Below are 25043 nucleotides of genomic sequence, written 5' to 3' on the forward strand. Positions count from 1 at the left end.
TTTGAATTTTAACACTTGTGTCTTGTTTTGTCTCTTATTGGGCAGCTCCAAATGGATAAGCTGCCTTCCCGCCATGCCATTTCTGAAGTTATGACTTGGATTTCTCTCATGGAAAATGTTATTCAAAAGGATGAAGAGAATATAAAAAATTCAATAGGTTACAAGGCAATTCATGAATACCTTCAGAAATATAAGGTAATGGAACATTTTTTTTCTTTTAATTTTTCATGTTTTAGAAAAAGAATTTTATTAAAAGAATTTTATTAAAATTTTATTTTATTTTATTAAAAGAATTTTATTAAAAGAATTTTTATTAAAAGAATTTTTATTAAAAGAATTTTATTTTATTAAAAGAATTTTATTTTATTAAAAGAATTCAAAAGCTCAAATTATAGACATCAGGGTTTGGAGTGTGTGTTTCATATATAGTGACCAGATAGGGGAACAAAGGTAAGAAAGCTGCCTCCCTAGTTGTAGACATGGAAAATAGTTTTGAATATGATTTTGTGTCATTTAAAAAATGATAAAACAAACCATGAGAGAATCTTAACTCTGGGAAACAAACTGAGGGTTGCTGAAGGGGAGGTGGGTGGGGGCGTGGGTTAACTGGGTGATGGGCATTAAGGACAACTTATGATGTGATGAGCACTCAGTGTTATAAGCAAATGCTGAATAACTGAATTCTACATCTGAAACAAAAAAGATAATTCTAAAGAAAAAATGGTATAATTTATAAATATGTTATCGTGAGATTATACAATTTATCCAATTCTACATCCTCTACCTAAAATATGCCCATGTATTCATATTCAACATATTAATAAATTCAGAATTTTACAAATTCTTATAAATTCAAATTCAGTATAATTATAAATTCAAAATCTATAAATCAGGATGGTCATATGTGATATATAATGAACTTGTGATAGTAATGCATTATGTAAATATATACAGATTTTGCCATTTGGACTAAATCATGGAAACGATAATATTAATCTTAGGGTTACTTGAGGCTTCCCAATTCCTGATGAAATATAAGATATTTATATGCATAACCTTGTTTTCTTATTTTCTCCCTTCCCTTTTCAGGGTTTTAAGATAGATATTAACTGTAAACAGTTGACAGTTGATTTTGTGAATCAGTCCGTGCTACAAATCAGTAGTCAGGATGTGGAAAGTAAACGCAGTGATAAGACTGATTTTGCTGAGCAACTGGGAGCCATGAACAAAAGTTGGCAAATCCTGCAGGGTCTCGTAACTGAGAAGGTAAGCCTCTCCTGTCCATCATTACATGAAAATGCCAAGAACAGGCACACTCTGTAAAGAAACTTCATTTCACAAGTAGCTTAGCTACACATAGCATGCAAACATTACTGCGGGGGACACCACTGAATCCCATTGCTAAACACTCTTTACTCTTGTTAATTATTTTCTCTTATACACCCTCTACTCTTCACCTGCTACATGTCGTTTTACTTTTTCTAAAGATGCCTCTTAACTTTGCCTTTCCTTTAAGTTGACTTCTTTACTTTCTTACCAACACTAGCCACTGATTCACCCTTGGTAAGATTTATTTCTTAATCATATATACAATAAACTGTATTTGAAGAATTCTTAATTTAAAGCTAATAGTGTCTTGAGTTTAAAATAAAATTGCACATTTCATTTTGTTATGTTTTTTTTCAGATCCAGATGTTGGAAGGCTTATTGGAATCTTGGTCAGAATATGAAAATGATGTACAAAGTCTAAAAACTTGGTATGAAACCCAGGAAAACAGACTAAAGCAACAGCATCGCATTGGAGATCAGGCTTCAGTTCAGAACGCGATGAAAGACTGTCAGGTAACTTGTCCAGGTGGCTGACAGGCATATGTCACGGTTTCATGGCATAGGCCAAAGGAAGTCTTAGGCCCTGCCAGTTGAGATTAAATACTGAAAAAAGTTTTGTTCAGTAATGAATTTTTCGAATTATGTGAGTTTATAGGGTTGGTTTTTTTAACCATTATGTACTTTCACCTATTTAAAATAATTTGAAATTATGAGAATTTCGAGACATACTCCTAAGTAGAGAGAATGCTACTAACCCTTCTATACTGATCATCAGATTTAATACTTATTAAGATTTTGATGTCTTTGCCTGAATTATTTCTTTTCTTAAATATTTTCCAGTGAACCCCAGACGTCATGTTATTTTCTTCCTGCCTACCACAGTACACATCTCTAAGAAACTGACATTTTCTTATATATCCATAACATCATTATCACCACAAAAATTTTAACAATAATCCTTTAATATCATTCAAGGCTCAATTCATAATACTGTTTCCTCAGTTTTCTTTAAAATGTCTTTTTTGGGGGGCACCTGGGTGGCTCAGTGGGTTAAAGCCTCTGCCTTCAGCTCGGGTCATGATCCCAGGGTCCTGGGATCGAGCCCCGCATCGGGCTTGCTGCCCAGCAGGGAGCCTGCTTCCTTTCCTCTCTCTCTCTGCCTGCCTCTCTGCCTACTTATGATCTCTGTCCAATAAATAAATAAAATCTTTAAAAATAAATAAATTAAATAAAATGTCTTTTTTTTCCCCCAGTTAATCTATTCACATAAGGGTACAAAAATGTCCACACGCCACATTTGTTATCAGATCTCTAAAGCCTCTTTAACATTTTTTTAAAATACAATTAACTTGTTGCAGGACCTGTAGACTGGCCCCGGTTCGGGATTAGCCTGTGGACTTCCTTTAAGATGTCATCGACATTGGTTTTCTCTCTGTATCTCCTGTAAAGGGAAGTTAACACTAGCGACTTGAAGGAATTCTGTTTTCAGCTCTAAGGAGCCGAGTGCTTCACAGGTGACCGTGGTGCCTTCTCCCACGTCCCACGGGAAGCATCCAGCAGCCTCTGCTTGTTCTGTTGTTAGTGATAAGAATCTCCAGTTCAGATGGAGTGAGCGTACTCTAAATGTCTTCCAGTGACTTTGGAACACTTAACATTTGCCCAGGTGTTCTTGTTTATACAAAAGAAACGTGAGTTATTACAGGTAGTGCTATAGTAAAATTTTAAAATAATACAATAATTTTTGATGTACAGATTAGCTGTGATGGTTCTCTGTAGTGTTTCCAAAGACCAGTTGAAGACTCAGCTGTGAAGTAGTTTTACAGAAACACTCCTTTGCCCAAATCTTGAAAGACCTTTCATAATGATCTCCCTTCCAACTAGCATTTTTTTCTGAGGACACATGTAAAGAGAGATATATTTAAGCTCTCGGTGAAAGCTTTTCCATTCAAAAAAGGAAAAGCAGATGCCTTTGTGCTGGGCTGACAATCTAATGGATTTTCATTTCCAGAGTGTATAAAAGTGACAAAGAAAACCATCATATAGAGAAATACCTAGAAATTTAAGGGCGCCTGGGTGGCTCAGTGGGTTAAAGCCTCTGCCTTCGGCGCAGGTCATGATCCCAGGGTCCTGGGATCGAGCCCCGCATCGGGCTCTCTGCTCAACGGGGAGCCTGCTTCCTCCTCTCTCTCTGCCTGCCTCTCTGCCTACTTGTGATCTCTCTGTCAAATAAATAAATAAAAATCTTAAAAAAAAAAAAGAAATAGCTAGAAATTTTTAAAAAGTGCTTCACATCAGAAGATGGGTGTGTAGAACACTGAAGACAAAACTATGTATCAACTACTCTCACTGCATTTCCTGTTTTCCAGGGACCAGTAGTGTTTCTAATTTTGGACACCAATTTTATATATCAAAATGTACAAAAAAGTCCAGAATTTCACAATTTTACTTTGAGGGAGAAGTCAGACCTCTTAAGTTCCAAAATTAAAATGTTTCCATTCAAGTTAAAAGACCATTTAAGTGTGAACATCAGTAAGATTAGTGCTTCTTTATGTCCTTGTGATAAACTTTACTGTTAAAACTGAAATAATACATTAACTTTTCCTTTTTTTCTTCTTTCTCTCCTACTTTTTCTCACTATTTTTCTCTTCTCTTTCATGTGCTTTTTTCCTGCCATTTTTCCATTTTATTTCTTTTCATGGCTGTGTCTTCTATTTCACGGAGACGTTACTATCAGAAAATGTAGGGGAAGCTTGGCCAAGTTTTACTCTTTTCCAGACCCAAATTTTAGTCTCACAGAAGGTCACACCAGGCAGTATCAGGAGGAAAAGCTTAAAATGTGGTTTAAAGACCTTCACACACAATGCCAATTAATGATTTCAAATGTAGTCTTTTTTTTTTTTTTTTTAACAAAGAACGGAATGAAAGTAACCCACACAGTTATTTTGGGCATCACATAAAAATCACAACAGCTTAATGGCAGGTTCTATTTGGCAGTACCACAAACCTTGATAAAAATTTATTGTCATTTTTGAGAAATTGTTCCTCTGGACCAAAGTGTGAAATTCAAGCCAGGAGACTTAAATTGGTGACTGGATTTAAGCTTTATTTTGTTTAAAACATCTTGAATATTTTCCCACTCTTTCAGAGGTGATTTATTAATTTAAACCAATGTAAAAAATAATATTTATGAATAACTTAGGTTAAGAATGATTTATTGTAGCAAAAAATGTTAGGTTTGGCTTTTTTCTTCATTGATCAGAAACAAAATCGTCTTTTAATTATTATTGAAAGGAAAGGAAAACACATTTTCGTTTTGTACAAAATATATATTTCAGTCTTATTTCCTTCCTGGGATTTGCTTTGAAGCCAACATAAGCAGGCGGCCATTTTAGAGCTGTGTTTTTAAGTAATGGATCGTTCATTTAATATTGTTCCTTTAAAAAGTTAACATCTATGGATAAATGGGATAAATTTAATTCCAATGGCTGGATTTTAGAATCATATTAAAGACATGTTTGAAGGATTGTTTATGGTTACCCTTTCAAAGAAGTAGAGAGAGAAATCCTTAAATAGTAAAATTAATGATGTTTTCCATACTGTATAAAGGACCTATAACTCTAGTAATCACTATATTCCATTCTCTGGTTAATTATCAAAGCTGTCAAAATATTGACAGAATTATGAAGTGGAAATGGAAGCACAATATTAAAAACAAAAATGATTTCCTCAGGCTACTAATTGCATGAATTTCTAATTAATACATCCAGAAAAAAATAGCCTCATGATAATTAAGGAGAGAAAAATAAATAAATCAGCACTGACTCATAGCTGATTACCAAATAACTGAATAGACAAATACTACCCTACATTTGCCAAGTTTTTAACAGCTTAAAAGATGTTTTTCATGTATATTGTTTTGGGATTTTCTTCACTTTACCCTCCAAGGCCAACATTATCTACATCTCTAGTTCTGGAGATACACTTCTGAATATAAGAATGCACCCGTGCCTTAATATATGGCTTCTCACATCGCCCAAACTTGGGATTTATATCCTTTCCACAAGTCCCATCTGGGGACTCGCCTCCAACACTGTGCTGGGAGTCAGTAGGCTCAGGAGGCTTGGGGTCTGATCCCATCTCCTGGCCTCCCAGCTCTGTAACCCAAGACAGGTTGTGTGACTTGATCTCCCACTTACTCATCCATAAAATGTTAATAGCAGTCTCAGCCTGCTATACTGAGCTTCCCAAAGTTTCCAATGGCATTAAAATATAACTAGGATTATAATGTATGATTAAGGATGATCTCTAGAATGTTGCCTCATTGTATTTTCTTTCTTGAAGATTTTATACTGTTATAAATGCATATCCCAAAGAAAGTAAGAGTTTGACCCATGGGGGGGAAAAAAAAGCCCATAATCTTTCAGAATCACATAGAATCAGGGAGAAAGAAAGGCTAAAAGAGATTCTGATTTTCTGTCTGAAGAAACAGACCCAGTGGCAGTTTCTAACTTAAAAGTGGCACAGCTTAATAGTAGCAGAAATGTAACTAAACTCAGATATCAAGAATACCATCCTATTGCATTTTATCCTTTGGCCTAGGACTATGTAACTTTTCCAACATGAATTTAAGAATATAAATCATGTTACCATTTCCCACATATATTTCTTTTCTTCTAACTTTTTGAAAAAAATTACATGTTATCATGTCTCTATCTATTAAGTAATCAAATTTTACTTAAACTTGGGGGGCTATCAGGCTGTAGTGCACCACAGAGTTCCATAATAGAACAATTTAAAATGACTATTTTTAATCTTTCAGGATCTAGAAGATTTGATTAAAGCCAAAGAAAAAGAGGTGGAGAAAATTGAGCAGAATGGACTCGCTTTGATTCAGAACAAGAAAGAAGAAGTCTCCAGTGTTGTCATGAGCACGCTGCGGGAGCTCAGCCAAACATGGGCAAATTTAGACCACATGGTAATATTGCTTGAGGAGACCTGACTCTAAACATGTCATGGCGTTTGAGTTTTCCTAAAATAACTGAGTAAATAGTTACAGAACCTCTACATTATCTTTTTGTATTAAGTCTACTTCATTAACTAAGATTTTTATTTATGTGTGTGAGAGAAAGGGAGAGTATGCATGCATGCACAGGAGGAGAAGGAGAGGGGAAGCAGACTCCGCACTGAGTGTGAAACCCAACACGGGTTTCATCCCATCTTCCAGCCTGGAAGATCTGACCTGAGCCAAAACCAAGTCAGATGCTTACCGACTGAGCCACCCAGGCACCCCTATTAACCTCTTTTTTAAAATAAAATGTAGTTTTGGATATTTCCTATAATAAACCATTATTATGATGTACATTTTTATGAATTATTATGAACATTACTCTTTTAATAACCCCAGGATTACATTTAGAAGATTAAGGGTGACATTTGGGAAATCCAAAGTAGATGTCTTTCCAAATGACACAGACCAAACTAAGAGCCTGAATTTTCTGTTGCAGATAAGTCTCAGGAAAGAATGTTTAGATGTTTTGTCTTAAAATATAAATGTGTGTGTGTGTGTGAGCGTGCATATGTGAGATAAAAAGAGATAGAGGGGAATGAGGGAGGAGATAACTAGCTAGCTAGCTAGATGGACAGATTTTTATGTCATTTCCTGGGACCAGACTTGCCTAGATCTCTCTTAGTCTAATAGTATGATCTCAGGTGATTTTCATAACCTCATTGTGCCTCTGGTTTTTTATCTATAGGATGGGGATTATAATTACACCCATCTCATAAGGTTGTTACAAGGACTAAATGAGTTAATACATTTAAAATAATAATAATGCATTTAAAATAATAATGTATTTCCAAATTAAATACATTGATCTTTTATCATTTTTATATCATAGATATATAGCATATATAGCATTTTTATATGATAGATATATAGCATATATAGCATAGATATTTTATATCATAGATATTAGCATATATATTACATATATTTACATACAAAGGTCGTAAGTTACCTTTTAAAGCATTTTAATTTAGACTGAGTGGTCAAAATTCACAAAAAGACATACATTTCATTGTTGCCGTCTCTCTTTTCAAGTCTTTTTTATTTTTCTCATTTCTTTATAATGCCTGAAACCCTGATGAAGTTCTTGAATATTAATGTTTCCATCAGTTAAATATGTATTCTATCATTTTAAATATTTAAAATTTTAAATATGCAATTCTAAGAAACACCTATTTCTTTCAAAAGGTTGGACAATTAAAGATACTGCTGACGTCCGTGTTTGACCAGTGGAACAATCACAAGGTGGCCTTTGATGAGATCAACAGCTGCCTCATGGAGGCTAGATACTCTCTGTCCCGCTTCCGTCTGCTGACTGGTTCTTTAGAAGCTGTACAAGTTCAGGTAGACAATCTTCAGGTAAGGAATGAATGTAACCCATCCTGATATTCTTTTGAATTTGAGAAAATTTAAAAAAAAAAAGCAAACGTGAACAGCACCCTGGAATGTTGCTAGGTATCATTGGCATTTAATTATTTTTAAATATTTAAAATTAATCCTACCGGCTTTATATGTAACTTTTCCCGTGGACACCAAGTTTCTGGATTGCTATATAAATGAATGGTTTTTAGTTGCTATATAACTAAATGATTTTTAAAATTCTGTTATATAAATATCCCCATGAATACGTTTTATAAAATGATTTTACATCCAGCCAACCTCCTTGATCTATTGCTGCTGCCTTTATGTCTTCCCTTTCTCTCTTTATCCTGCTTCTCCAAACATATCCTAAGGGAATAAAAAGAAAGCAAAGAGAATGATAGCCAAAATGGTAAATGTGTAAACTATTAACTTGTTTTCTTTTCATTCAGTATACTATCAGTAGTCTGTCCGATGCGTGCACATAAGCCTCTTTTTCTAACCCTTCCTGCTTAGTTTCCTGTGTGCCCGTCATCACTGTACTCATATAGGATTGAGGCTGCTATTTGACTGTGCAGAGCACTGTCTCCTCCCTCAGGCCCCTGCCTTCGAATCAGCTGCTGCCCTCACTGCCCTGCACACCACTCACCGATTGGGCCCTCTCTCTCACCTGTGGCCGCTCTTTCTCCCTGGCTAACTCATGCAGACTGGGATACCAGATGGGCAGGAGAGGTCCTCAAGGGGTGGGACGCCAGCAAGAGCCCAGCATGTACCCTCCTGACGTCTGTCCACTTCCCTGGCTTGGCTATGAAAGATTCCACGTTGCTGACCTCATACACAGATGCTCTGATCAGGGAATGCCTTTTCTTGTGGGTGGCATAGGAGGGAGGAGAGAGAAAATGTGTATATCCACAATTTCTTCAAACCTTAAATAGTTGTTGTAGATACTGAGAATCATTAAAACTTGCTTTGAGAATAGTAAGTCTGAAAACAGATTTTATGATTTTGAGGCGATTAGAAGTACTTTTTAATATAGCCCGTTCCGTATTTAACACCAGCACATGCTGTCTTAAGATATGAAAGGGTTTTGATTTGATGGCAATCAGATACTGGTCTTAAATAGAACTGGGTTTTTGTAGCCTCCGTCACCTATAGGGTTTTATTAAGAACTGAGTCTAGCTCTCCAGCAGTATTTGCAGGGAAGTGCCTTTCTTCAAGATCCTTCGCTAGTCCTTGGTAGAAAACTGTGCCAAGTCTGTAGCCTGTCTAATAAATATTCTTTGCTAGGAAGAACACCCAGAGATAGAACTTACAAGTGGTACTCAGAAAAGTCAGGACTTCTTAAGGTCTGATTATCTGGAGTTTCCTGTAGAAGAACTCTAGATATATAATAAAATGGGGACCAGGGTTTTGACTTTGAATAGCAAAGAGAACCAGTGTGACAGACTGCATCCATATCATGGCTCTAGCTTCCTACTAGGTGACGGACAAGGGCACTCATGTGAGGTTTCCCAGCAGAATTCCAGATGCTACTGTAAGAATGCTTAGTTGTTAGGAATCCCTTTTCACACCTATAAGAACCAAATTATAAAAGAAGAAATGATGATCGAAAGAAAATTTACAAAGCATTGGAACAAAATCATGGTTTATGTATTTATATGTACATATTTATAGAAACAGCTATAAATTACTTTTAAATGATTATTAGAATTTACATCCTGTAATGTCATCTGTGGCACTTTTTTTTTTTTTAATGTCATCTGGGGCAGAATCTTCAAGATGATCTGGAAAAACAGGAAAAGAACTTACAGAGGTTTGGCTCTGTCACCAACCAACTGTTAAAAGAGTGTCACCCACCTGTGACAGAAACTCTTACCAACACATTAAAAGATGTCAATATGAGGTATGGAACACGCTAATTTTGCACTGTTATGCATTACTTATATCACAGCCTTATGACAAATAACAATAGAATTAAAACTTGCTGGCATTTTGAATTTGAGCTTTATACATTCTATTCTACTCATGTTTCAATTTTCACAAATGAATCGAATGTAACTAAATGTAGTGAAGAGACTTAGAAATAGATGAAAACTGCTGTATACCCAAAGATTACCTCATTTCTATTATCTGCCCTTGAACTGTGAGCGGGAATTGTGTCAAATAGAAATGAGACATCTCTGAATTATTCCCATATTCACATGAAGCAGGATCGTGAAAAATAAAAGAGCAAATAACAGCATTTGGTAAGAGGTGCTAATCTGCCCGTGAGTGTCGGCTATTGTTTCCAGATGGAATAACTTGCTGGAAGAGATCGCTGAGCAGCTGCACGCCAGCAAAGCCCTACTTCAGCTTTGGCAGAGGTACAAGGACTACTCCAAGCAGTGTGCTTCTGCGGTGCAGCAGCAGGACGATCGAACCAATGAGCTCCTGAAGGCGGCCACCAACAAGGACATTGCTGATGACGAAGTTGCGACGTGGATTGAAGATTGCAATGTATGTTTGGGGACACTGGTGTTTTCCCCCCATGCCATTCTCAGCCGTCTCAAGTTTAGCAAGGCCAGGGCTGATGTGTGCAAGCTTCTGGTATGTCTCAGTATGTGGGACAGCTATCCAAAAATGGTTTTGATGCTGGGGTTTCAGAACACAGTTGCACATGTATCCGATTTAAGAGGTCCCTCCCACTGTTTCATTTTTACAGACGAGCTGTTTTCCCATTGTTCCTAATGGCATACCATCCTTGTGAAGATTTAGGTTGGTTGTTTTTACACATTTGCCAGTTAAGAAATAAGAGAGTATGGAGAATAATGTTTTATCTTTTAAAAATCCACCGTGAAATGTATTACCTCGTTAGGTCCATTATTTCTTATGTAAGCATCAAGATAATTATTTCTTCTAAGAATTTAATGGTGGAAAGAAGTCTTTCTCTCCTGATTTACTGATATACCTCTTTTTAATAGCTTTTTAATATTTCTTTTTTTTCACTGAAGTTGCCAATAACCTACTTTAGGTTTTCAGAAACAGTTTCTTGTTTCACCCATTACATGGTTCTTGCTGCTTGTCCTTATTTGTCTTTATTTTAATGAACTTGTTCCAAAGATCTTCTTGTAAACTTTCCCAAATCAGTTTATTAGAATTAAGCAAGTTACAAAAAGCATATAAATTTCAACCTTTTTGGGGTGCCTGGGTGTCTCAGTGGGTTAAGCCTCTCTGCCTTCTGCTCAGGTCATGATCTCAGGGTCCTGGGATTGAGCCCCGCATCGGGCTCTCTGCTCAGCAGGAAGCCTGCTTCCCCCTCTCTCTCTGCCTGCCTCTCTGCCTACTTGTGATCTCTCTCGCTCTGTCAAATAAATAAATAAAATCTTTAAAAAAAAATTTCGACCTATTCTAATCCCTTCACATGAATACTAAATAGTCACTTAAAAGTTAACGTTTAATACTAAAGATAACATAAGGCTTTTTTCTCCTCCTTCCACATAGTGTATCCTTACAGGATTTGTCATTTTTAATTTTCAGTCCTCCTGAGTTGATACATACACACCTATTTTAGGGGGGTAGTACTCCAAATTATTTCTCTGAATTGTTCTAAGATCTGTGTCAAGGTCAAGGCTTCCTTCTGTTTGTTTTTCTCCCTCTCATAGGAGTCACTGTCTAGATAGAACAGGCTCTACTCTTTCCACCATGTCTGGTGGAGCACCACCAACAGGTCAAAGAACCAGTCATTTGTCGTCTCTTTGTGGTAGATGGAAACCAGAAATGGAATTTCCACTGGCTTAAATTTTGAGCATGTAAGAGTGTCCCATCAAAAGTGGAGGCAAGAGAAGCCATGGAAAAGGGTGGAGATGCCGTCTGCTTCTGTCCCTGCTCACCAGGGCCATTGCTGGGGTTCCAGGCTCCCCTGAGACAAGAGGATCTGTTGTAACCATTATAATGTGACCATGTGTGTGAAAGATGCTGTTGGCAAACTCATCCCCTGTGTGTGCAGAACTAGACAGGAAAAGGCAAAAGGTAGCACTGTGTTTTTGATTTTGATTTGATATCAACTACATGAAAAGAGAGGAAAAACATGCCCAAATGCTTCCGGTTATTGGCTCTTCTTGTGGGTGTGTCTTCTTGTGTATGTTTCCCTGCACCTCCCCCCGGTGTCCTAGTGTCCCACAATGAGCCTATGTGGCTTTTATTATAGAATAGTCCGTGTATGTCTAAAAATGTTAACACACATCCATTTTGAAAAATCAGATTTAATTCCTCATTATTTTTCTGTAGGTGAAGTTTATTTAGTGTAATAATTTGACAAGTAAGAATTGAGTGTTTGCAGATGCATGGCCCTTTGCTGATGATCAGTTTAAGGAATGCCCTTATCACGCTGTTTCATAATGGGCCTATTTTTATCATCTGTAGGATCTCCTCAAAGAACTGGGGATAGTGAAGGATTCCCTTTTTGTTCTCCATGAGCTGGGAGAGCAGCTCAAGCAACAAGTGGATACTTCAGCGGCATCAGCCATTCAATCCGATCAGTTGTCTTTGAGTCAACATCTGTGTGCCCTAGAGCAGGCTCTTTGCAAGCAGCAGACTATGTTACAGGTATGTTACAGACCTCATATTCCGCATGTGTTGTCAATTGGCTTTCTGTAACATCTGAGCCTCACCACGGGAAAAGAAAGTTTTTTCATCATTGAGACAATGCCTTATTCAAGACCAAAGAATTAAAAAGTAAATGAACTTGGAAGTTCCAGTGGGGACAAGGGAAGGTGGGAGTCTTGCACTGTTCTTGACAACGTAATTTTGCCCCTAAAAGCGATGCTTCTTTCTATGGTACTGGGTAAAATACACCCAACTAATAAATACCAAGTGGCTTTAGTGTTGACATTCATATTTATATAACAAGTTTTTGCCAAGAATAAGATTATTTTTCTGTTTGGTAGTATATTTTTAAAATAATTGATCAATTCATAAACAGTATGTAGGAGTAATTCTAAGTTTTCAAAAAATGACATGAATGAAGAGAAGAAAAGTTAAGTTATGTAGCCTTATGGCATCTTGAGGATGGAAACTTGACACAAAAATATGAAAAATAATTTCAATATCCAGTTGCCCTTTCATTCGATATCTAAATACCAATTTTCTTTTGTGAAAAAAATAAAGACTGGAGTTCTTGACTATGAAACCTTTACCAAGAGCTTAGAAGTGTTGGAGGCCTGGATAGTAGAAGCTGAAGAAATATTACAAGGGCAGGACCCTGGCCACTCATCTGATCTCTCAACCATCCAGGAAAGAATGGAAGAACTCAAGGTGAGTACATTATAAATATTCTTACGGGTAATAGATAATAAAGGAGCAGAGTAGCATAGACAGATGGAATATAAAGGGTCAGAAATAAGCCTTTTCAGGGACGCCTGGGTGGCTCAGTTGGTTAAGCGGCTGCCTTTGGCTCAGGTCATGATCCCAGCGTCCTGGGATCAAGTCCCACATCGAGCTCCTTGCTCAGCAGGGAGCCTGCTTCTCCCTCTGCCTCTGCCTGCCTCTCTGTCTGCCTGTGCTCACTCTCTCTGACAAATAAATAAATAAAATATTTAAAAAAAAAAAAAGAAATAAGCCTTTTCAGTCATCAGCCTAATTTTCATCCATCAGCAAGTAAGTGATTCACGTGAACTAGTAAACGTTCAGTGGGAGAGCGTGAGGAGCTGTAGCAGCAGGGGACTGGGGTCAGGAGACGCCACCCTTCTTTATTGGCAGCTCTGGGGATGACTAGTCAATGTCCTAGAAATGCAGGGAGACCCAAGACCTGCTTCTTCCTGAAATCAGAAGATCACTGTGAAGTTTGAAAGAACTCTGCCTTTTCTGACCATAGTGCTAAACTGGCTTTTAAATCTTGTTTCCAGGGGCAGATGCTAAAATTCAGCAGCCTGGCCCCTGACCTAGACCGTCTGAATGAGCTTGGATACAGGCTACCGCTGAATGATAAAGAAATCAAAAGGATGCAGAGTCTGAACCGACACTGGTCTCTGATCTCCTCTCAGACCACGGAAAGATTCAGGTGGAGTAACCAAGAAATGTTTGGGCCACTCTGATGTACCAGTAGCTAGAGGTGCATGGCTTGTGCGTACTGATAAATTCCAAGTCTTTCCAATGATACTCACAAAATTTGAACTAGAAATGGTGAACTCAGATTGTGAAGTGGTTTCCCATGCTTGATGCATGAAATATTGTTTTAGCAAGAAAGAAGGAACTCTTTTACATAAGACTATATTAAAGGTACATACATAATTTTATCAATCTGAAAACCTACCATTTTATTTGGGGGGGGGTGGTGTTGTTGTTTTGTGCCGAAACCCGGGAGAAAACCTACCATTTTAAACTTTTATTCTTTTTTAAACATTTGCTACCTAACATTGAAAGCTTTGTGGTGGTCCAACTAGAATCGGAGGCAGAAGATATCTTCTGATCTAATTTTATATACTGACAGTGTAAGAACTAACAAACAGCACCGTAATCGAGTTCTTTTTCCTTCGTTTTATCAGTAAGTTGCAGTCATTTTTGCTGCAACACCAGACTTTCTTGGAAAAATGTGAAACATGGATGGAATTCCTGGTTCAAACGGAACAAAAGTTAGCAGTGGAGATTTCAGGCAACTATCAGCATCTTTTGGAGCAGCAGAGAGCGCATGAGGTAAGGTATGCCAGTAGGGTTTTGGGTAATGAAACAGTCTTAGGGCCAGTCCGTGCCCTGCCACGTGGAGAAGTTCAGGCACTGTTTCTTGTGCTGAGTCTGCTCCGGTGTAGGCACTGTTTTGCCTTCTTTCTTAAGTTTGAGGTTTCTATATCTTAACTATAAAAATGTGGTGCAGGTCTTTGCTTCCATAGTTGGTTTTCAAAATGTGTTAGGCTTCAATATCCTGCAATGTATACTACTAGAATTGTGGTAAAAGTCTACTTATGGGGATGTCGGGGGGAATCAGGGGCATGTGCAGAAGGAATACAGAAAGTTAGACAGTTTTCTAATTTAGTTACATACTATGTTAATATTGCCAAAGCTAGTTGCTTAAGAGATTTTGCTTTGATCACAAGTCTTTGATAAATGAAAATTGAGTGTTCTGTAAAAAAAAAAAAAAATCCATATTTTATACTTGGAAATCAAGCTATCAAATGTATCTGAGAGTACCTCTTGATCAAATGGCATTATAATTATTTCTTAAGAAACACCAGTGAGAGAACTAGATACAAAGAGCAAATTAATTAATTTGCTGTTTGTCTCAGTTTTGTTGTTCACTGGTGTAAGTACATCAGCCCGTGTGTTTCTGAAGTATACACAAATGGAGAAATAAAAGAGAGAAATAAAAGCAGAGAAAAGCTTAAATGAACTTAAAAAAGAATGATACTAAAAGCATTTTGCTTAAATTTTAACAATAAAGACTTTAAATATGTATAAGGTATTTTAAAATCCAGTTTATTTTAAAATCCAGTTTATTATCAGTTTGACTAAAGATGGAATAAAAGAAAATGAATTAAAACTACAGTGAGTGCAGAGGAAGGGGATTCTTCTTTCACTGTTGGTGGGAATGCAAGCTGGTGCAGCCACTCTGGAGAACAATACGGAAGCTCCTTAAAAAGTTGAAAATAGAACTACCCTATGACCCAGGAACTGCACTACTGGGGATTTACCCCAAAGATACAAATGTAGTGATCCGAAGGGTCATCGCACCCCGGTATCTATGGCAGCGATGTCCACCATAGGCAAACTATGGAAAGAGCCCAGATGTCCATCGACAGATGAATGGATAAAGAAGATGTGGTGTCTATTATATACAATGGAATAATACTCAGCCATCAAAAAATGAAATCCTGCCATTTGCAACAAGGTTGGAGGTAGAGGGTATTATGCTAAGTGAATAAGTCAATCAGAGAAAGACAATTATCATATGATCTCCCTGATGTGTGGAATTTGAGAAACAAGGCAGAGAGAGGATCATAGGGGAAGAGAGGAAAAAAGTGAAACAAGACAAAACCAGAGAGGGAGACAAACCGTAAGAGACTCTTAATCTCAGGAAACAAACTGAGGGTTGTTGGAGGGGAGGAGGGGGGTGAGAGGGAAGGGGTGACTGGGTGATGGACACTGGGGAGGGTATGTGCTATGGTGAGCACTGTGAATTGTGTAAGACTGATGAATCACTGACCTGTACCCCTGAAACAAATAATATATTATATGTTAATTTAAAAAACTTAAAGGACAAAAAATTAAAAACAGACAAGGGTAAAAAAATGCATTTTCCTATACTGCAGGATTTCGCACGTATCCTGATACAACAGGAAATATTTTTCAAAGCCTTGCTAAAGCCAGAATTTTTGTGCAAGTTACTAGGAAACTGGTCCCTGAAATTGGGAACTCTAAAAATATGTTTTTCTGTTTTTTCAAATAATAGTTGTTTCAAGCAGAGATGTTCAGTCGCCAGCAGATTTTGCACTCGATCATTATTGATGGGCAGCATCTTCTAGAACAAGGTCAAGTTGATGACAGGTAGGATCTTTGATATTATGAAGAAAGGTTTCAGTGAATTAGTCATTTTCTTTTTAATGAGCAGATTAGAAGGCATATGTCTAATCTTCCTAAGGCAATTGTACTGCAATGGAGCCTTAGTAATTGGAGAAAAGGCTCGTCTGAATCTCTGAAATGACTGAGTATTGAATCTTTTTAAAGAACTGCTATTATATTACATGAAGGACATAAAGTAATTGGAAATCACCTAGTCAGCCTTCTCCAGACCTCTGCAGGAGACTGGAATTAATGAATAGACCAGAACAAATTGTATCAATGATGTATCAATGGTTTGTAAACAGATGCTTCTAATCCTCTCATACAGTTACAGAAATTATATTCCTCAAAGGAGCATAGAGATCACTAGATCATCGTTATTACTTATAGATGAAAACTTGAGGCCCGGAAATGCAAACTGATGTGACCAAGGTCACTCACAGTTTTAGTCAGGACCAGCCAGCTGGGTTTCCACACCAGGGTAATTCTAGTTTGGAAATGGTTGCTACCTTAAGTCAGCTGACACTCTGACACACTGAAACCCTGCTTCCTCTTCATTTACTTAGATTTCCTCTTTACGTAAAAATGAAGAGGTAATCTAGCTCCTCTTTTAACTTCCAGTATGTGAATTGCTGATCTCGTACTATATATACATTTCCTAGGAACAGAATCTAGTCTATCCCATCTACTTTATGTAGTGATATTTGGGGTATAAACCTCATTGATACTTATATATTTACATAAGGACATCTTTCCCATATTAAAGACCAGTAACTGTGATTATAATTAACTTACTATTTTTTCAAAAAAAAAAAAGAAAGAACATAAATCACTGTTTTCACTAAGAGCTTTTTTTTTTTTTTTAAAGATTTTATTTATTTATCTGACAGACAGAGATCACAAGTAGGCAGAGAAGCAGGCAGAGAGAGAGAGGAGGAAGCAGGCTCCCTGCTGAGCAGAGAGCCCGACGCGGGGCTCGATTCCAGGACCTGGGATCATGACCCGAGCTGAAGGCAGAGGCTTTAACCCACTGAGCCACCCAGGTGCCCCACACTAAGAGCGTTTTTTAAATGATTTGAAGCAATTTCAGTTTTAAGTGATATTTCTTTGGAGGTAACGTGAAAGATTTTCACGGTTAAGCTTGGAACAACAAAATGCGATACCATATTTATTCTATTCAAAGTAAGCCAAACTTAAATGTGAGCTTTACTAAGAATTTAAGGCCTTCAAAATAAAACAAATTCAAATGCAATTAACATATTCTTTGCTTTATCCTCCTTTGGTCAACTCTGTAACAGTATTATAAAAGCCAGTAGGCAAAACAATTTAAAATTCATGCACAAGCCAACATCTATTAAATTGTAAATGTTAACAGTTAAGGAGAAACTCCAGAGAGGGGAAAATGGGAGGTTTGGACTGAGGATAATTCTGAAAGTTGCAGAAGAAAAAAAAATTCAGATTAGAGCATGAAGGCCCCAGGTTACAAATGTATTGTGTCTTAAAAGTTTTATAAGTTTTGTGTTTTAGAGTTCAAGTTCAGCCATGAGAACAGTGTCTTGTGTTGAGTACTTCCTCGCCTGAGCTGGCAGGTGGCTCAGGACACTTGGCCTCTCCAGAAAGTAAGGACAAGAGCTCCTAAGAGATCTTGGATAGTGGCCTGATAGGAAAAGCAGTGTGTGGGGCACTTTTCCTGTTGTCGGACAGTCTCAAGTCCTGGAGGGAAAGGTCTTCAGAGACGATAGATGCTTGAAACTTCTAGGGGAGTTTCATGAACCTAATTCGTCACATTAATTCTACTGCAATTAGATTATTAACATCAGAATTTCCTTTCAAAAACAGAAACACCAATAACACATTTGGTTACAAAAAGCAAGGATTTAGAGTGGGCCTAGATGATAGGAAGTGTCAGCAGTATAGCTGTCCAAAAGACTAATTTCCGCTCAGATTTAAAGCCACCTCAAGAGGAGAGAGTAGTGTATCTAGGGAAGAAAAGCAAAACTAATACAATAGAGAAAAAACAAGTAATGTTCCACTTTAATATTAAAATGTGAATAACATCCTGATTGACAAAGAAACTCATTCTATTTGATACTAGACAAATCAGTTCTAGATCTACAAACTACACATCAGTTCTAGAGCTACAAACTACGCATCAGTTCTAGAGCTACAAAACTTCCAAAAGAACTACCAACATTTTTTACAAGGAGAAAACACAGAGGTAGAAAGGACAAACTAAAAGACCTGAGATTATTTAGCCTGAAGTTGAGAACACTTAAGTAAAATTTCCTATCTCTAAGTATGCGGACAACCTTCATACAGACAGTGATGACCAAATAGTTTTCATTTTTCTAAGAACAAAATGAAGTGGGTTTAAAATGTAAAAGGGATGATTTAGATTAATATGTGGAGTCATTTGCTAAAGATTAGGGCTGCTTATTGTGAGGGAATATGGAGTTTCTGAATATAGTTTTAAAAAACATTTTTAGGGATACCTGGGTGGCTCAGTTGATGAAGTGTCTGCCTTCAGCTCAGGTCATGATCCTAGGGTCCTGGAATTGAGTCCTTGGTCTGGCTCCCTGCTCCGTGGGTGGTCTGCTTCTCCCTAGCCCTCTGCTCCTCTGCCTTCCCTCCCCCACCCCTCCGCTCATAATCACTCTCTCAAATAAGTAAATAAAAATCTTTTTAAAAAAATGTTTTTGAATAACTGGATTTTATTTGAGTGGCTTATGATTCTAGCTGAAAAAATCCACCGTTGTTCACCCAAACTGGTTTATAATTGTGGCTGAAGAGTGAGGTTTATAAATAAGTTTGGTCTTCGTTTTCTTTTTTTTTTTTTAATATTTTATTTATTTATTTATTTATTTTAATTTGATTTACTTATTTGACAGAGAGTGAGAGCACAAGCAGGGGGAGAGAGCAGGTGGAGAAGCAGACTCTGCACTGAGCAGGGAGCCCAACACAGGGCTCTGGGATCATGACCTGAGCCAAAGGCACATGCTTAACAGCCTGAGCCACCCAGGGGCCGTGGTCCTCATTTTCTCCCTCCCTCTGTAGCACTTGCAAGATGCTGTCACCTGCTGCATACACTACTTAGGGTTTGGACCCATTCCCACTGCATCTGCTCCCCTGTGCTCCCTCCCCTCTCGCATTCAGGGAGGGTATAATTAGTAAGCTTACAGATGCGTCTTTAACCTGTGCTGAGACATGAAACTGCAAAAACCAATAGTTATTAATTTTAAAAACTACTGGAAATAGACCTGGTAAAAGATCATGGCGTGATATTTGAAAGCCTCTGCCTTAAGTCATGTCTCAGGGCTTATTAGCATCATCAAGTGTATATACACTATACGCATCCGTGGCTGATATGTAAATGCCTCCAGGGTAAAGCGTTTCCTCCCTGTGTAATTATTTCTGCACCAGGGATGAATTCAACCTGAAATTGACACTTCTCAGCAGTCAGTGGCAGGGAGTGATTCGCAGGGCCCAGCAGAGGAGGGGTATCATCGACAGCCAGATTCGCCAGTGGCAGCGCTACAGGGAGATGGCCGAGAAGCTGCGTAAATGGTTGGTTGAAGTGTCCTATCTTCCCGTGAGTGCTCTCGGAAGCGTCCCAATACCACTGCAGCAGGCGAGGACCCTCTTTGATGAAGTGCAGGTAAGGTGCGAAACACACGCTTCTGAAACCTCTTGTCCATTTCCACCGTACACCTTACTCTCGCCTCAGTTCTTCACAAGGATCCTGGAGTGACACAGGAATGAGGACGATCACTGTTCCAAAGTATCAACAGGAACACACAATCTGATTGCATTACAAAGGCCTTGTTTAATGATGATAGTCTAGTGGGCCCAGCCTCTCACAGACCCGGTCCATGGTCTACACCAGTGCCTCCCAGCAGCTCACTAACCTCCAGCATGGAGGGAAGGGCAATGGCCAGGAAAGGAGCACTTTGCATTGATTATAACCAGGAGCAATTTAACTGTATAACTTGGGTATTCCAGAAAAGATAAAAGTCTCAGTCCTGTCTGAGCTCTTGGTCCATTCCTGGTTTGGCCCCTTCCTTCCGTCTGCCTAGGAACAGGGGCCTCCAGTCCCGTAGATAGCTCCCTCCCAGCACTCCGATCAGTCGTCTCCGGTGTATTTCATGTTTCCTCTTGCTTTCGAGGTCATTGTTTGCTGCTTCTTTCTTCTGGAAGACCTCGTTCACCTGTAGCTCCGTCTGCCTCCTACCAGCACAGAAGGGCCAATGTGCTATCTCCCAGTCAGCTCTACCTCGCAAGCTTTTAACTTAATGTATTCAGCTGCATTTTAGACTTATAAATATATATGTGCAGCATAGGCGTAATATACTCCATGAGTTCCCACGGAGCCTGTGATGTCCAGAGGAGCCATCTGGCAGTCCCATGTCCCATGTCCTCGATTGGAGGAGATGTCATTACCAGCTGTCTGGTCTATCAGTTAGGAACCTCCGAGTTGTTCTAGAGCTTTATTCTTGTTCTCTCCCTCCCCATTTCTAATAACTCCCAGTTTCCATCCCCACTACCACTATGTTAGATGAGGGGCTCTTGGTTTCTTACCTACAGAGACAACAGCTCTCTAACCTATTTCAGTATATTCAATATATGCCCTTTTCCATTCCATTTTCTACCCTACTGCAGAGGGTTTTAATCCAAACACATCGCTTCTCTGCTTAATATTCTCCTGTGAATCTCCGTCACTTTCACTATTAAAAAAAATTCCCGTGCAAGGTGTGATCTTGTATCATTCTCTGCTACTCTTTCGCATGCTCAGCCCCTGAAAACTACACCAGGGTCCTGAATTCATCCTAATGTTCTCCTGTAGTAACTTTGCCCGTCTTCATTTCTCTGCATGGAAGGACTCTTCTCCGACTCTTGGCCTTCGTCATACCGGGTCCTTCTTAGTCTTGCTGTATTCATAGGTCCTCCAAGACTCAGGAAGTCTTTTCCCTTTGAGGAAACCTGTCTTATGTCCATGTGGGTTAGATATTTGGGCTCTGGTCTTTCCTGGAAGAGGGATGTTTGTATGAAATGAACATCATCATCACAAATATTTTTTTGCAGAAGAAATGAAAAGATCCTAATAAAACAAATGAAACATGTAGCAGTGCGTTCCCTATGCATCAGTCTCCTCGAGCGGTTCCCATATTGCACTGTGATTGTATTTAACTTAGGGACAGAAATTAAGCCTCTCCCTGTTGAACTCTCATCCGTTCATACAGTGCTGCACTCACACCCCAAGTGCTAGCTCCATGAATGTTGGGTAAAGAGGGTATGCAATGTATGAAAAACTGTTCGGTCACTTAAAAACATTGTAATGGGGACCTGGTAAAGAAAAGAATGAGAAAGTAAAAAGCCGCGGTTCCTTTCAGTTCAAAGAAAAAGTGTTCCTGCGACAGCAAGGCAGCTACATCCTTACAGTGGAGGCGGGCAAGCAGCTCCTGCTCTCGGCCGACAGTGGGGCTGAGGCCGCCTTGCAGGCAGAGCTCACTGAGATCCAGGAGAAATGGAGATCAGCCAGCATGCATCTGGAGGAACAGAAGAAAAAACTGGCCTTCTTGCTGAAAGTAAGTTCTGCTCTTTCCTCCTATAAATGTGATGCAATTTCAAAAGCCACGTAAGTAGTGCGCTTCTCCCTCCTGTTAGCTTTCCAGACAAGGCAAAGATCGTTAAGTCATACCCTGAAGTGTTTTGATCCCCTGCCCTGTGTCTTATTTAAGACTTTGTCCTGTCTTGCACGAACTGGAGAAGTTTCCCAATTTTCAGCAATTTGTCTTTCAGAAAAATCCCCCAACGAAGTAGTTTTAAGTCTAATAAGGCTGTCCAAGCGATGGATTCTGATTAATGGTCGGTCGGTGCCGAGCCAAGAGCCATGTGATGATTTTATAAATCCAAACGGGAATGCAAAGAGTAGATTCCACTCCCTGATCTAAGACTCTAAAGTGGTTTTTAAGATCGGTATCTCTTATTTTACAGCAGGGAAAAACCTATCCAAGAGGACACTCTTGATTTCATCCTAGTTTATCCAAGCATGTTGCTATGAGATAAAATTCAGGAGGTATATTAAGCCTTTAGTTGGATACAGAGAGCATACTGATCACACCACAAGTCTAGAGAGATGTAGCTTTACCCAGAACGCCACAACAGGATGCTTTCTCCCTCACTTTCTGTAACCATACTCAATACATAATCAGAAGGCATTGGAAGAAGGGCATGGTTTCTGAAGTCAGATCTATCCAAGTTAAAATCATAATAAACCAAGTAACCTGGTTAACTCAACCTATCTGAGCCTCAGTTTCCGCCCCTCTAGAGTAGGCACGATTACCCCTCCTTTAGCCAGCATCGTGAGGATTTAGTGAAATCATGAAAGCAAACAAATGGCACAGGACCTACACAGATTGAGCATGCAATAAATGATGGTCATTATCACTGTTGATATTATTATCAGATTAAAGAGTGAACAGAGCTAAATGGTTAAGTTTTATATATATTGGTAGTCACTAACTCTTCAACAAAATTATCTATTAAATTTGACCTGCCATGTTTTTGGATCACAGGTACTAACTAAAGGTAATGGAATACATTTTGCTTTTATAATGCTTCAAGTACACACCCGTTGGGTTTATTCTGCTGAATTTTATTTAATAACATATTACCTTCTGTGTAAGAAATAATCAGTCAAAAATGCCACTGAATATTTGTTAAAGAGCTGTTATTTGCATGCAGCACAATTCATCAGTAATATAATATGTCTGATTCTTTTTTTCTTCTTTTTATGCTTTCAGGAAAGGATTAAAAATGTTCTAACTCATTCTGTAGAGATCATTTTAATCATATATTTTTCTTTACTTGTGATGTGATTTTTGGACACATTCCCAAAACTTCAATTAGGTGAAATGGCTGAGTCACTGCCTTTCCCTTTCTTGCCAGTCAGTTCATTGGTGTGTAAAACATACACGTTGATAGATGTTTGCAGACCATGACATTTTGTTATTTCCTTGTAATTCGTGTAATAAAAAGACTGGGTTATAGCTTTGGAATCTAAGCCATCCTTGGAAAGGGGAATCCTTATTCTTCTCTTGTTAGAGTTTGTTATATTTTAAATCATACACTAGGACCCATTTGCCTAAGAAGGAATTTCTGGAGCTAAATTCTAATGTTAATGTCATTTTTCTTTATTTTAGTGTATCTTTACGTCATAGCTATAATGCTTATCTAATTTTAGCCCCTGATTTACTGCTCTGACTCCATGTGCCAAAATACAATGATTCGCATTCTGTGACCTTCATGTTCACCTGCTTCACTATGGCCTCTTAATTTTGTTGTGGAAAATAAGAAACTGACCTTTTCTCTTTCAGATCAATGAACATTCACTGATGACATGTTGATAGGTTTCAGAATGTGTGATGATTTCATTGAGAAGGCTGTTCTGTTTAGTAAGAGGACCTCACTGTGCTTAGCATTGATGAATTACTTGTAGCCTGGGAACACAGAGATACTTTAACAAAGGGGAATGGGAGCACATCTGACCATTTGTGTTTTTTCTGGTACACGGAAACAGGGCATGTGGTTATGCACTCTAGGAAGTTCCCTGAAGGAATTTAAAGAGAAATGAGAATCTTGGGCCAAAGGCTCAGTTCAGTTAGAAACCAGAAGACCTTTTGAGTAGGCAGGCACTTTAGTCAGCACTTCTAACGGAAGAAAGTTTTGGTCATAGCACCTATGGGTTGCTTGTGCTAAAAATAAAACATCAGGAAAGAAGACAGAAAGAGCCCAGACAAGAAAGGACTGGTGACAACGGAAGAGATAATGTGAAGGAAGAGGCGGCATGATTCGGCACCAGGCTCGCTACTAAAAGCAGTTCTAGTTGTCTGTCTTTGGAACTCAGTCATTTAAGCGGTGGGGAGCTGCCACTGCGAAGGGTTACCGGGAAGATGGGGGACAGGAGTGGGCGGTCACAGGCAAAATTATGGAGATTTGTTGAGGTGAATTTAATTTGAATTGTCACTGAGACACTAGATAAGAGTTCATTTGTAGATCTAATGCTAAAAAGAAGCAAGTCTCCATTATGGTTCCTATCATTTTTTTTCTTTTATTTAAAAAAGAAATACATGTGTCTGATTAAAAAAAAAATCAGGCAGTAATTAAAGTATGAAGAGCAAAAAACGAAATTTCCCCTATACCACCACCAAATCCTCTTATTTTCCACAGGGGTAAACACGGTTACGAGTTTGGTGTGTAATCGTCCAAAACACAGCCACATGATGTATGTGTTCTCTGTCACTCTGTGGAGGTCTACCCGTCCACACTGCCACGCTCTCCACGACTTAACCTGCTGTAGCCTTCCTCAGAGCTCTCATTACTATTTGACATACTTGATGTCTATTTTTAAAATTTTGCCTTATCTCTCTGCTCCCATTTATTGATTGTTTTGGGTTTTGTGTGCTGTATACTCAACCCTCTGCGATGCACGTGTCCGCGCTTTCAAGATGAGGCCCACCTGGTACCAGCCTTTGGTACTTGGGATTCTGCTTCGGTAACAAATCAAATGTATGCGCCACATACTGTTCATATAATGAATTGAATCGGAGTCAGGGTTATATCATTTTTACTCTTCATCCTGAAAGAGATTCCATATCCTCTTTTTTAAAATCTCTTACAGAGCGTTTGAGGTTGGGTAGACACCTTATGGATGGGGTTAGGAAAGAGGCAAAACACTGCGATTACCTCTTACCTCTGCAGATTG

At 38.5% G+C, this 25043-nt stretch overlaps 1 protein-coding gene across 1 annotated transcript in view; it reads left to right on the forward strand.

The window, feature by feature from the left end:
- Positions 1-25043, forward strand: part of SYNE1 (spectrin repeat containing nuclear envelope protein 1) — a gene marked incomplete at its 5' end in the record, with an annotated part of 469383 nt that overhangs the window by 369129 nt on the left and 75211 nt on the right. Inside the window, 14 exons of the mRNA XM_080806008.1 lie at positions 46-195; positions 1090-1266; positions 1687-1842; positions 6149-6304; positions 7583-7753; positions 9523-9656; positions 10045-10249; positions 12155-12337; positions 12899-13045; positions 13636-13790; positions 14275-14422; positions 16173-16267; positions 19703-19937; positions 21670-21864. Coding sequence (XP_080662134.1) covers positions 46-195; positions 1090-1266; positions 1687-1842; positions 6149-6304; positions 7583-7753; positions 9523-9656; positions 10045-10249; positions 12155-12337; positions 12899-13045; positions 13636-13790; positions 14275-14422; positions 16173-16267; positions 19703-19937; positions 21670-21864 — 2307 coding nt within the window. The remainder of the gene's footprint in view (positions 1-45; positions 196-1089; positions 1267-1686; positions 1843-6148; positions 6305-7582; positions 7754-9522; positions 9657-10044; positions 10250-12154; positions 12338-12898; positions 13046-13635; positions 13791-14274; positions 14423-16172; positions 16268-19702; positions 19938-21669; positions 21865-25043) is intronic.

This window comes from Martes martes (genome assembly GCF_963455335.1).
Source record: "Martes martes genome assembly, chromosome: 6".
Taxonomy (NCBI): Eukaryota; Metazoa; Chordata; class Mammalia; order Carnivora; family Mustelidae; genus Martes; species Martes martes.